Source organism: Sceloporus undulatus, chromosome 2 (genome assembly GCF_019175285.1).
Source record: "Sceloporus undulatus isolate JIND9_A2432 ecotype Alabama chromosome 2, SceUnd_v1.1, whole genome shotgun sequence".
In the NCBI taxonomy this organism is placed as follows: domain Eukaryota; kingdom Metazoa; phylum Chordata; class Lepidosauria; order Squamata; family Phrynosomatidae; genus Sceloporus; species Sceloporus undulatus.
The window spans coordinates 28,995,779-29,010,452 of NC_056523.1; the positions used below are offsets into that span (position 1 = coordinate 28,995,779).

The following is a 14,674-nucleotide window of genomic DNA, read 5'->3' on the forward strand; positions in this document are numbered from 1 at the left end:
ACAAGCTCCCCGTAGAGCTTCGCTCCGCCACCTCACTAGATATTTTCAAGAAAAATCTGAAAACGTATCTATTTCGGTTGGCCTTCCCACCTTAGTTAAATTGTTTATTTTCCTGCCCCTTATTTTTTTTCCCTTTCGACCCCGGACCATTGTAAATTAATCTCTCTTTCTCTTTACCCTTCACATGTGTATTTAATTGATTTCCTGTTCCTGTTCCTTGTAGTAATGCTTTTAACTTTTATATTGAATTTTTATCTTGTATTGTAATGTTTTAAATTTTGTAAGCCGCCTTGATCATAACTATGGAAAGGCGGGGTAAAAATAAAATTTATTATTATTATTATTATTATTATTATTATTATTATTATTATTATTACTACTACTACTTTATTTGGGACTTGTAGTTGGATTTAGCCTTACATATTTAAGAAGACTGTAATGGTCAAATTAAGCAATTTTGAGATATATTCAACTACAATATTTACGAGACATCAGAACCAATGACACTATTCTTCATTCAACTACATCAGTGATACAGGTGGAGGATTATGGAAGATGTGCTCTACCACTTCTGGAATGGGGAAGGCTGGTTTAAGCAGCAGCATCAGGAGAAGTATTTTAAAGATGTTCTCCAGTTATGCTTTTCAAAGGGAATTCTTCTTTCACTAATTAGTTTCTAGAAATTAAAAATGACCAGTCTAAACTGGAAAATTAGTATTGTTATTAATCACTTCTGTAGAACTTTTAACACACATAAGAAATGTTTCACATGTTCTGCATTCATGTCCACAACTTTCTGTTTAGCAGTTCATTATTTTAAAGACAATCTTTATTTTACTGAAAATTAATCTTAAAAACAATCCTTGATAGAAACAGAATAAGATGTCTGTCTTCAGCTTCTCCCGATACACACAGTTAAACCACTTTACTGATTACAGTTAGTGAGGGAAAAAAACATGAGGAACATCAAGGGGAGATATGGATGGAATGGTTGAAGCTGGATACTAATGCTGAGAAAGGGATAAAACAATCCATGTTCATTAATGGAGTTGATTAATGGGAGTCTAAAAAGTACAGGTGGTCCAAACCGAGTAACTCTTTTTGCCCTCTCTGTTTTAAGTCAAATGAGCTCATACTACCTCTGTGTAATGCAAACTGATGTTTTCATGCCAAAATGTTTCAGGCTTGCATTCAGATATTTTACTGAACGTTCACATGTATCATTGCAGTCTTGTCATTGTCTGGAAGACTAGTGATACATGCATTGCTTGTCCAAAATATTGATCTGAAGATATACACAGACTGCACCTACACTGCAGTTTGACACTGCCTTAACTGGTATGGCTCAGTGCTGTGCAATTCTGGGATCTGTAGCTTTGTGAGATATTTAGCCTTCTCTGTCCGAGAGCTTTGGTGTTAGAACAAACTACAAATCCCATGACAGTTAATTCTTCAGTGTGGCAGCATCCCTAAATTGCAATTATAGCTGCCTTTTATACCATTTAAGCTGAAGCGCCATGTTCCCAAGGGCCATAAGATTTCACAAATATCCTTCTCTGTCTCGAGAGGAATGTCTGCAGGGCTATCTTCAGAGGTCTCTCTGTCAAGGGCAGAGAAACCTCCACTGACTCACCATTGCACCACCAACTGCAAAACTGGCAAAAATGGACTGTTCTGGGAGCATATTTAGGGAGACACTGGATACAAAACCCTCCCATTCCTCTAACATGCTCTTAGAACCAAAGGGAGGATGTATACCAGTGCTGGGGCTTTCCATCTGGTTGCTTCCCCCCCCCCCCAGTTGACTTTGGATTGCTCTGTTTATTATTATGCTTTCTCCAAGGCACTGTTTAAATATTATAGTTTGAGGAAGATGCTGAACAGTGTTTGCAGAGGTCAGAAAATTCTCAAGGCCACAATGGCCAAGGGATTCTGGGAGTTCTAGTTTTAAAATGTAACTTTTCCACATTCTGGTCTTTTTCTATAGATCACTTTTTTCTAAAACACAATTCCTAGTTTTCTTTGTTGTTGTTGTTGTTGTGTCTTCAAGTAATTTCTGACTTAAGATGAGCCTATCACTGGGTTTTCTGAAGCCGAGAGTGTGTGACTCACCGAAGGTCACTATGTGGGTTTCTGTGGCCTAGTGGAGAATCGAACTCTGATCCCCAGAGTCATTGTCCAGTTCTCAGTTAAACAGGAAATTTCACTCTGAGTCCATGGATGTAATGTTGAATTAACATGTGACAAATAACAAACTGCCCCATACTGAAGACTTCATATACAGATATCTTGTAACAGCATCTAAACATTTCTAGCTACTGCATTTCAGAATTATTTCTTGTTGCCTCTTTCTAACATTAAATTGATCTTCCTTCTGCACAAATGAGACAGAGTGTCATCGCACTGGGAAATGAGATTGGGTGTCAACAGCCTGGAATATTTTACACCTAAGAATTGGTGGCAGAGAGGAATTTGAAAAGAACCAGTCCTACAAAAAAAAAACAAGGTAAAAATGTGACTCAGGTAGAAAATTAGGTTTTGTTGCAGGTAGGATCATCTATTGATACTCCTATAATTACATTCACATTCAGAGTACCATCTTCCCCACTTGCTCGCCACTGAGCGGCACCTTTTTCACTACTGTAGAAAATATCTTTTCATCATTCATTCAGGATAGCAGCTACTGGCAGTCCTATAGGCCTCACTGGAGCACCTACACATAACCCTCAGAGAAACATCTGTCACAAAGATGAAAAATAACTCTTCAAAATCTAACTTGAAATGTTAAGTTTATTTCCAGTTTCAAGTTAACTCTAACTTAGACTTTGGACACCTATTTGTAGACTTTGTAACAATTATCTGTTGACTTTGTAACAATTATTTGAACAATATCAGCAACAATGTGATAGCACAGGTGCTCTCTGCAATCATTTTGCCCACAGTTTCTTGCTTTGAGGAAGGATAGTGGTGTCACTATAGTTGGTGTCACCCTAGTGCAGTAGTTCATGCTGTCACCCCTTGGCTTGGAGACACCGAGCGAATGGCCTTCAGGAGTAGATTTGGCTACTATGGAAGAGAAAGGCTCTGGCCTACTTGCTGCTGATGGCTGGTGGAACAGGGCACCCAAAGAGACAGTTCTTGTCACAGGTTGTTCCACTCTTCCTGCCTTGTTTGTTAATCCAGAAGGGGTCCATGCATCATTTGATGATGGGAGAGGTCTCCAGAAGTTCACCATGGCATGCCAACAGGGTCCTGGCATGGAGATGGAGCTTACCTATATCTCATATTGTCAGATCTCCAGAGTACTATCTAATGAACTGCTTCTGACCCATCGCTATAGATGGAATAGAAGGACAAGTAATAGTGGCTTGCTTAATGCTTCTTAAGCTGCATCTGCACTGCAGAATTAATGCAGTTTAATATGGCTTTGACTGCCATGGCTCAATGCTATGGAATTCTAGGATTTGTAGCTTTGTGAGATATTTAACTTTTTCTATCAGAGCTCTGGTGCCACAACAAACTACAAATCCCAGGATTCCATAGTGTGGAGCCTTGGCAGTTAAAGCAGTGTCAAAGTGTATTAATTCTGCAGTGTAGCAGCAGCCTGAGTGAATTTATCAGTGTGTGGGTGGAGGGAGAAGGGATTCAAACAGTAGAGTTTTTGCTTCCAGTTCTTATGCTGCACTATTATGAACATTTATATTTTCACACAGGATAGGGGGGAAAAGAGATTAAAACAGTTCTAAATGTAGAGCCACCAAAGCTATTGCACAATGTCAGAATTAAAAACAATATCATCAATCTTTTTTAGCTGAAGTATTACCTGGACCAGTACGAAGAACCTTTTCTTCCATCTCTTCCAGACATTTTTGCCAATGGCCCACAAATAACTAAAAAAAGAAGCAGAAATCATTTCATTAGAAGAATTTCTATGAATAAGTGTAAGCTCATATTGAGTAACAGGGAAATACAGTAGGTGCTCTGAATCTGCAGGTTCAATGTCTGCAGATCTGAACAACTGTGGATTGAAATGAAGAAACATTTAATTTTTTTTTTTTAACCTGTGATGGCCAGGCTGAGAAACAGTCCCAGGGCAACAGCAGAGGCTGCTGCTGCAAGACCCGGGCATGCTAATGCCTCCCTCCTCTATGGAGGTTAATCCCACCATAAAGCCACAGACAGAACATAAACCTTTTCTTCACTCTCTTTCTCACCACCAAGCTGCTGTCAAAATTTAAACCCTGCCTCATTCCGTTTCTCACTCTCTCAGAGGAAACCTCTGCCAGAATTTAAACTGCTTCACTCAATTTCTTACTTTCTCACAAGGCAGCCTCTGCCAGAATTGATTCCTGCCTCACTTTGGTCCAGTACATACCTGGGGTTTTGTCCAGAGTGGTGGCGGTCTTTTTTGTGTGTGCAGGGAAGCCACAGCTGCCATCCATGTGGCTTCCCTACATAGGAAAAAGAACCTGCAAAAAGCAGGTTCTTTTTCTGCTGTGCCAATTACGTCCGAGTGCGCCAATGGCACACTTGTGATTTAACTGGTGCAATGTGATGTGTAGACGCTTTGAGCCCGTTATGTCACAATGGTGGCACCCATGTACACCACCATTATGCCACCGCCAGTATGTGCTAGGGTTAGGAACCGTGCAGTTGCTGCGCAGTCCCGTAAGTCTAGCACGGTGCGAGCATGTGTCTGTACCATGCCTTTGTTTCCCACTTTCTCACAAGGAAACCTTTGTCAGGATTTAAATTCCTTTCCCACAAATACACTTCCTTGTCCCACTCCTTCTGTTTCCCCTCCCTGAGGTGGATCCATGGCAAAGGGGTTTAAAATCTGGCAGAGGCATTGTGATGGGAAGGTGGGGAAAAGTGCAGGAAGACTGCTTTCTTGGTGCCCAGACCTTGTTGCTCAGGTACTTTTAAGTGTTAAATACTGACTTGTGCATCCATGGCTTTTGGTATCCGTGGGGGTCCTAGAACTAGAAGCCCTCAGAGACCAAGGGCCCATTGTTGTTATTTCAGTTCTTGGACACCAAAATAATGTTAGAGTCAAAGGAGAGCTTCATGCACACTAAGGTTCAATAGATTGCTAACCTCAAAACCAGCTTTAAATGTCACACAGTAGGGTTAAGACATCTGCTTGAACAAATGGTGCAAATATATAAGGCACAGAAATTGGCAAAACAGAAAGTTGAGTTTGCATATTGTCTCCAACATTTTGTTCTCTGCCTCCATGGTCAACTGTATGATACTACTACAGGAGCCAGTGTGATATAGTGGTTTGAGCATTGATCTATGACTCTGGAGAGCATGCTTGGTCATGGAAACCTACTGGATGACCTTGGGCAAGTCACCTTCTCACAGCCACAGAGGAAGGTAAACCCTTTCTAAATTAATTTTGCTGAGAAAACCCAGTGACAGGGTCACCATAAGTCAGAAATGACTTGAAGGCACACAAAAACACACAGAAAATGGTACTGGGGGAAAGGTGGCAAATAAATAAATTCAATCAATCAACTAATATATTTTACTACACATCAAGAGACAACATTGGTTAAAAGCAGTGCCTAACATAAGAAACTTAATCAAAATACCAAATAATTTGTAGGGGACTTTAAATAAAAGTAAATATACAACTGTATATATATTTGTATATATATGAGGGAGGGAGGGAACTTGTGTGTTTTCTATACATGCCATTTTAGCTCAGCTCTAGCTTCATTATTTGATATACTTTGACAGATGAGCCCATAACTTTGTTCAGCAGCAGCATCACTTGGGTTAATTCAGAGAGTGTGAGAAATTAAATTATGGAATGTATTGTGGCAACATGTTGCAGTTGATGACTTTTTATTTAAAGGATAAGACAGTTTCAAGGAAGATAGACCTACATATCAATATTACCCACAAGAGGCTATGTAGAGCCTTCATGTTTAGAGGCCATGTATCTCATATTTTTGTTTCTTAGTGGCAAACAAGAGGGTGCAGTTTTTACCTCATACCTTACCCATGAAATCTACGTGGTAACTGTCAAGCTTCTGTTAGATTGCTGGAAGAGATGATCCAGCAAGACAGTACTTTACATTGTTATTCCAAGTTAAATAACAGAGAAGTAAATGTGAAATAGGATCATGGAACCCATGGTACTGGGTACACATTACATGGGTGAGAATGCTCCTATCATATCTGTCTTCCTAGTACAGATGTTCCACCTCCAGCAACAGTGTATGGCCACAAATGGGTGTGCTGTTTAAATTGGAAACATATACATAAAAACGTAATGCACATAGGACCAGATAATACAGTTATCTCTATCTTCTTGGGGGGGGGGGGGGGAATCACAAATTGGCTCTATAATCTAGTCATGCACATTTGATTTTCCAAGCATAATTCCTTAAAACCATTAAATCCAGCCATGGAGTTATCTTGAAGCACTAGAGGCACACTTAAGTGGGTAAAGAAGTAAGAAATACTCTTGTTTTTCTCTGTGTGCAGTGGCTGAATCTAAGTAAAGAGAAAATCTGATTTGTCCCAGGACTAGATGGTAATCAGTGGGCCTGGAGTACAGACTAAACTCAAGAAAAGAGAGACAGGGAACCATCAGAGTATAAAAATCCTTCCTGTTGAAAGACATTTTAGCAGATTTTGGAAAAATTCTATTTTTGGATGATGACTCCTGGAATCCATCAGGCAAAATGAGTTTTAGCTCCTAAAAGAACTTTTCCAAACACAGTACTTCATACATTCTAAGATTACTTTTGCATTGGCAATGTTGAGATTACTACTGTGATTTGTGAAGTGCAGCAATGGTTTAAGAACTACAGGAAATAACTACTGAAATGCTGGGAGACTCTACTCTGGGATACCCCTAATTCTGGCTAAGTCTTCTAAAACAGTAACTAATCAAACCATCATAACAGATAAAGGAGCTCTCTGCTCTCCAGAGACCATCCAGGGCTTCGATGGGCTCATCCACCAAGGGATCAGGAAACTCCCAAGAGCCATCAAAAATTTATCTGGACCCATAAGTTTCCTAGGGAGAAACATCTTAATGAGCTCCTGACCTCTGCAGAGGCTCCAAGTACCCGTGAGTCTGAACCCCACCAGGTAATGATCAGTCCATGACAACAGAACTACAGAAAGTTCCTACACACTCAAATCACCATCAGCCTGCTCAGAACAGAAATCCAGGTCCAGCATACTTGGCATCAGATATTAATTGTCATTGGTTGTCATGGTGGACATGAAGTCCTCAGCTACTTCTAACATAGTAGTCTCCACATGGATGTTGAGGTCCCTCAGCACAACTAGCTGAGGAAACTCCAACATCACTTCAGAGACTAACTCAACCAGCTCAGGGAGGGAGACTGTTGAGCAGCAGGGTGGGAGATAACACCAAATACACACATTAAACACAGCAGACAGTGGGACAGGACACTGCTGAGAGAGATGGAATCCCAATAATCCACTGCCACTCTTCCTCCTTGCCTCCCCTGATGCTTTACAGAGAACCCATGTGGACAGAGCTGGGAGAGATTATTCCCCCCTCCCCCCTGATCCGTCCGTCCATCCGTCCGTCCGTCCGTCCATGTCTCCATAATACAAGCCAGTTGGCATGCTCATCCAGGATCAAATCCTGCACCAGAGAATTTACAGACTACACATTTCCATCCACCAACCTGGCATTGAGCCTGTTGCCAAGGCTATCCAGATGATTTGAAATGGGGGACATCTTTGGAGTAATCCACACCTTTTGGTGCTCCCTTCTATCATTATAATAGGGCTGTTTTCTCCATCTCCCTTTGCCCATTACTGTCCTAATGGCTGCTCCTGTTAAACCTTCCTCCAGCACTATATTTCTAATGAGTTGATTTTATTCCTATCAGCTTCTTTCTCTGTCCAAATTTCACAACCATACGTAGAAATGGGAAATACAATGGCATGGACAATCCTAACTTTAGTATTTAATGATATATCTTAACACTTGAATATCATATCTAGGTTCTTCATAGCTGCCCTTCTAAGACCTTGTCTTCTTCTGACTTCTTGAATACAGTCTCTATGTTGATTAATTACTGAGCCAGCACATAGAATATCTTTCACTATTTCAATAGCTTCATTGTCTGCTTTAAAGCTGCCTTTGCACTTTGTTCCTCAACTTTCTTCACTAGCTGTTCCAAGTCTTTGCTATTTTCTGCAAGTAGTATGATATTTTAAACTGTTGATGTGCCTTCCTCCAACTTTCATGTCTCCTTTTCCAGAGTTTAATCCATCTTTATATATATATATATATATATATATATATATATATAATGTTCAGCATAAAAAATAAACAAAGAAGGTGATAAAATTCAGTCTTGCCTGACCCCCTTGCCAACTACAAAACCATTACGCTTTTCCATATTCTGCCAACAGTGACCTGTTGTGGTACACCAGTTTTTAAAAGAGCAATCCATAGATTTTCATGATCTATACAATCAAAGGCTTTGCCATAAACTAAAGCACAGGCAATTTTTTTCTCTAAAAGTTTTTAGTGTGCTCCATTAGCCAAAACATTTTTGCAGTATGATACTTAGTGCCTTCTCTTTTTCTGAACTCAGGTTGGGCACCTGTCATTTCTCCCTCCATTTATGGTAAAAGTCTTTGTTGCAGAATTTTGAACTTCACTTTATGTAAATTCCATTTTCTCCCCCCCCCCCCCCCCCCGGTCATGCTAGTGTGTTCTCCCGCTAGTCATAGAACATCCCCACTCTTGGTTTAAATTTCCCTTTGATTTCTTGGATCTGGTGGAAGAGGTCTCCTGTTCTTCCTTTTTGTTGTCATCTTCTATTTCTCTGTATTAATTGTTGTCTTAGTTTTCAAGTTATTTGAACAATTGAATTGAGGGTTCTGCCCCTATTTCTGTCCCATTTACTTTTGCTTCTTATTTGTTCTTAACTGGCTACTGACACAGTGTTTTTTCATTCCTCCCTCACAAATTGTTATGTCATGTCATGTGGAAGTTCTTCCCACAATCACAAGGGAAGGATGGGACAAGGATGGGAAAAAGACAGGACAGGGACATCTTTTCTCTGTCTGATAATCTTCTTTGACGTCGGCGACCCTATCCTAGGAGTTTGTTTGGCAAGATTTATTCAGAAGATGTCTGCCATTGCCTTCTTCTTAGGAGGAAAGGCTGTTACTTGCCTGACGACACCTGGTGGGTTTCTTTGTCTGGATGCGGGATCTGAACCCTAATCTTTTAGAGTTCAAGTCCTACACTCAAACCACTACATGATGCTGGTTCAATTACTTATTATCTTATGATCTGATTCGAATTTATGCTTTACATGACATGCAATTACAAAAGCAGCAATGGGGTTGTGGGTATATGTGGGAAAGGAAAAGCAAAATATGAACATTGGTGTTGCAAACTAACTTATTCTGCACTAAATCAAAGCACTAGAAAATTTCACTGTTAATGTATTTGAAATATTAGTACATAGAACGGAAAGAACGGCTAACCAAAACTACCAAAGATTTTTTATAAAATACATTTTTAGTGCCCTATTAACTTCATTATTCAATGTGGAACTTCTTACCCTTTTCAGAACCCCCCTTCCACATCCTGGGGATCTATTGAACCCTTTTAAACAAAAAATCTAGAGTTTTAACTCACGTCTCCCTATACTGGGGATTACCTCTGTGTAAGTAATAGGAGCTAGTGTGCTGTATTGGTATGAGTGTTGGACTATGATGCTGGAGATCAGGATCAAATTGTGGCTCAGCCATGTAAACTCACTTGGTGACCTTGGACAAGTCACAATTTTGCAGCCTCAAAGGATAGCAATAGCAAATCCTCCCCCCCCCCCCAAGAAACTTTGCAAGAAAACCATGATAGGTTCACTTTAGTCGTCATAAGTCAGAAACAACTTGAAGGCAAATAATAATAATAATAATAATAATAATAATAATAATAATAATAATAATTTGTTTTATTTATATACTGCTATTCCAAAGATCATAGCGGTGAACAGCAAGTAAGCTAATTAGCAAGTAAGCTAATTTGCCCCCAACAGTCTGGGTACTCATTTTAGCGACCTCGGAAGGATGCAAGCCTGAGTCGAGCTGGTCTGGAACTTGCAACCTTGTGGTTTTGAGTGAATGGCTGCAGTACAGGCATTTAATCACTGCGCCACCAGGGCTCCCTGGTTACAACAGCAACATAATATAAATACTGGAAACAGCTCTGATGGTTGTGCTTGCCTACATACTCTCCAGCATTCCATAGATGAAAACTAGGATATGTGTGGCAAAGCAACATTGAAATGTGATGATAATGGCAAAAGTTATTCATGACCAAGAACACACAAGCTAGGAAAGGCTGCAGTGGTTTGCTGAGTTTACTGGGAAGGGTAAAATTTGATCCTCTCCTCTTCTCTCTTTCCTGATGCAAGTCTGAGTACAAATTATTTTTGCACTTTAACCTCAGTTTTAAGCAACTGAGGTTAGCTGAAGACAAAGGGGAAAAGTGGGACGAGGAGAGAGAAACTGGGACACTTTAAAAGCAGATGAAAAAGTGAGATAACAGAGGATTAATCAGGAACATCCTTACCAAACAGGGACAGTTGTAAGGTATAAAAATCAGTTATGAAGAGTTTAGGAAAAGCAGCTGGAGGTCCAGTCAAATTAGATGCTGGACACATGGAATCATGGACAATTCATCTTGTCTGCCTGATGTCATGTTTAAATCACTCCCAAATCTATGTAGATAAAACTGACAAGCATTTGGCTTACACATTGTACATTTGTGCATAATTTAGCAGAGACATTTTAGGGGGCATTTTGTATTGATCAGAAGTCCTACAAAGTTACCAGGGGAAATTGTAAATGACTTCACAGAGGTCTGGAGCACCAAATTTGTAAGAACAGGGCAGATGGCTTAATCATTTAAATTTACTGAAGACTTTAGAATTAACTGCGAATGAAAAGAAAATGTGACAAAAAGCCAGAGCTAATTAGCTTCTTTAGGAAATTAAATATCAGTGCTGATTTAATCTCTAAAGAGAATGATTGGCCAGCTATTTATTCCAGGTATATACAGAACTATATTTCTAAAAATAAATGTCATGGTTTGCTTGGTTCTGAATTAATAGTGCTGAACTTTGAATAAGAATGAAATGACACTCACACAGTACATAATCATACTTTTGGCCTGTTTTATTTGTTCCTAGGTAGTAAAGAAAAGGCTGTGGAAAGTATTCATTTGTAGCAGGGAACTCGTTTTGTTTCATGGAAGATAGGCAGAAGACCTTCCAGTAGAAGATAATTTAATTCAGAAGATAGCAGGTGTAACTAGACCAGAATTCACATTTCTGCTTTGTCATATTTTTACTAGATGGATAGGGGCACTCTCTACCAGTGCTAATTCACAGGTTTGAAATGAAGATCATTGAAATACAAATATGAAGTACAACCTGATGAAAATGCTTTCTATGGAACTGTTGTTAACAAGGAGTCTTCTTAGGTCCTGTAGACTCAGACCTGTGGCCTCCCTGATTGAGTCAAACTATCCAGCATGTGGTTTTCCTCTCTTTCTGCTGCCTTCCACCTTTCCTAACATCATGCCTTTTCTAATGAATCATGCCTTCTCATAATAGGGCCAAAGTACAACAGCCTCAATGTAGTCATCCTGCCTCCAGGGAGAATTCATATTTGATCTATTCTAGGACCCCTTCCCCCCTTTTTCTTTTGGATTTTTGGCCATCCTTGGTATCCTTAGCACTCTTTTCCAGCACCATATCTGAAATGAGTTTCTTCACTGTCCAGCTCTCGTATCCATACATTGTGATAGGGAATACAATGGCTTGGACAATCCTAACTTTAGTATTCAGTGTTATATCTTTACACTTTAAGACAGACCTGCACAACTTAGAAGTAGGCAGGGGCCAAAATGAAAACCACCAAACTTCTTTGGGACACAGATAAGTTTTAGTTAATTATTATAATGAATTATTATTAATTAATAATAATTTGTTAATAATTAATAAGAAGTAATTACTAATTAATTATTATTAATAATTAATGATTAAAATTATTACTATTAATTCCATCCTCCTCCTCCTCCTCCTCCCTGCTCTTTCTTGGAAAAAGGCCAAGCAGCAGAGCAGTCTTGAGCGAGGTGATCAGATGTCATAACCAGAATGGTGCCTAAATCATGGGAAATTTATTTCAATCAAGTTTTTAACTTTGATGTTGATTCTGATTTAGGCAAGAACCTTTTGCCATGCTTTCAACTTCCTGATATTAAAGAAATGGAGGTATGGCCAATAGTAACACCAAGTGAGGTGAAGCAACTAATTCTAAGTCTACATAGAAGGAAGCCACCTGGAGAGGACATGCTTCCTCCAGAGATATTTTTGGATAATCTGTACTGGTGGGCCCCCATATTAGCAAAGCTTTTTACTTTTATCAACTCAGTTGGAAAATTTCCCGATGGGTGAAGACAAAATATTGTGGGTCCTATCATGGAATAGCCACATGACAGCTGTAAATTTGAAGGCACAACGATCTATCCAAACTCTTAAAATTTGCTAGAGTCAAAGGTGGAAATGAAATTGTGCCAACTGTAAGGGTTTATGTGGCAAAGATCATATCACAGATTACATATGGAGCAGAGGTATGGGGAAATATTAATACAAATAAATGAAGAGTCTTACAAAATAATTTTTTAAGAACAATATTGGGCCTTCCATCAGGAGTACCAGTCAGCTATATGCAAGCAGAAGTTGGATTAATGCCTATATCTTATCACCTCTTACAGTCGGCCCTTTTTATACACAGATTTTTTATACACAGATTTAAGCATACACGGTTTGAAAATGTTCCAAAAAAGTATAAATTTACCTTGATGTTCCATTTTTTATTAGGGACACCATTTTGCTATGTCATTATACTTAATGGGACTTGAGCATACACGGATTTTGTTATACAAGGGGGATCTTGGAACCAAACCCCAGCGTATAACAAGGATCCACTGTATATGCATCATTTCTTTATTTTGTAAAACTGAAATATCTGATCAATAAATTAGTAACTCGCACTGTAGATGAACAAAGATGTTCTATCTATAAAAATTCAAGGCTATCAGAATGTGAGGCAAATTTGAAGAAATTTGGCCTGGACCCTATAATTGTAAAATCTGGTGATATACAGCATAGTAGGAAACTCGTCAAAGACAGGATGCAAGAGCATTATACTCTGTGGGACATTAATGTCATTAGAGCTTCACAGTTCTCTTATGGTTTCCCTTTTCTAAAAGTAAGTTTTGGAGAGGAAAAATATTTGTCAGAAATAACACAACCTCTTCTTTGTAGGGCTTTTATAGCCCCATGATTCCAGACACTGAAAACCAGCTACATTGAAGGGAAACATAAAAAGATTCCCAAGGAGCAGCGTACTTGCATTTGTGGAAGTGGGGATAGTGAAGACACCATTCACTATATGCTACATTGTAAGATATATGAAACCCCAAGAGATAAGTTTCTGAAGAGAAGTTTAGAACTTGTAGCTAACCAAAATGACTTGGAGAAAATCACTTACTTGTTAGCTAATACAACTAAGTCTGTCACGTTCAACACTGCTAGATTTGCTGTGAAAACAGCTAAACTTAGATTAGGCTTTGAGGATAAAGGCCTGCATGGGAATCTGCAGTAAACACTATATGTTATAGTGCTAATTGACTGTGGAAGTTTTAAAGGGTTTTAATTATGGCGGGTTACAGACCGCCTCTTTGAGGCGGGCTGCACCCGCCCCTTTCCCCACCGGATCAGGGCCTGAGCTGCCAGAATGGCAGCCGCTGAGGCCCCGATCCGCCACTTTTCAGGCTGCAGGGAAGCAGCAAAACGCCGCTTCCCCGCAGCCTGAAAAGGGGTGTCCTTGGGGCTTCAGTGCACTAGGGTTAGGGTGGTGCGGAAGCACTGCCCTTTTGTAACCCTAGTGCGTGCTCGTCACGCACTAAAGTGCCGGTCTGTAACCGGCCAAGGTTTGTAATTTGATGGCTATAACCTGTATTTGGTTGTCATGAATAAACTGTATCGACATAACCAGAATGGGGGACAAGGCAGCTGAAAATGGAATACACACACACACAAACACCAACCAAATAATGGTACTAGCATATGGGCCATTTACTTTTTTAATAATAGTCCAGATTTAAATGCTGCTTTAAAATTTATTTCCATCTCCAAGTTATTGGGGGGGGGGGGAATTAGAAAGGGGGGGGGGGGGGACTGCAAACATATTAGGTGACGTATTCCAGGATATGTACAATTTGCAGCCAAGGGAAGTCATACACTCTCACCCTCAGAGGATGGCAAACCCCCTCTAAAGAAACTTGCTAAGAAAACTCCATGATAAGGTCATGTTGGGATCGCCATAAATCAGACATGACTTGAAGACATATACAAACAACAACAAAAAAGTCTGCAATTATTTCACAGGTAGTACATGGGGAATAGGAGCCAGTGTGGCACAGTGGGCTGAGTGTAGGACTCTGAATATCCCAGCTTGATTCCCTACTCTGCCATTAAACCCACTGAGTGAATTTGGGTGAGTCACATGCTCTCAGCCTCAGGGGAAGGCAAGGGAAACCTCCTCTGAACAAGTCTTGCCAAGAAAACTGCATGATGGG

The 14,674-nt window shown here is 39.8% G+C and overlaps 1 protein-coding gene across 13 annotated transcripts in view; it reads right to left on the reverse strand.

Annotated features, from left to right (window-relative positions):
• Positions 1 to 14,674, reverse strand: part of CADPS (calcium dependent secretion activator) — a 466,363-nt gene that overhangs the window by 215,463 nt on the left and 236,226 nt on the right. For all 13 annotated transcript variants that reach the window (XM_042450102.1, XM_042450101.1, XM_042450096.1 and 10 more), the window contains exon 9: positions 3,824 to 3,890. In XM_042450102.1, coding sequence (XP_042306036.1) covers positions 3,824 to 3,890 — 67 coding nt within the window. The remainder of the gene's footprint in view (positions 1 to 3,823; positions 3,891 to 14,674) is intronic.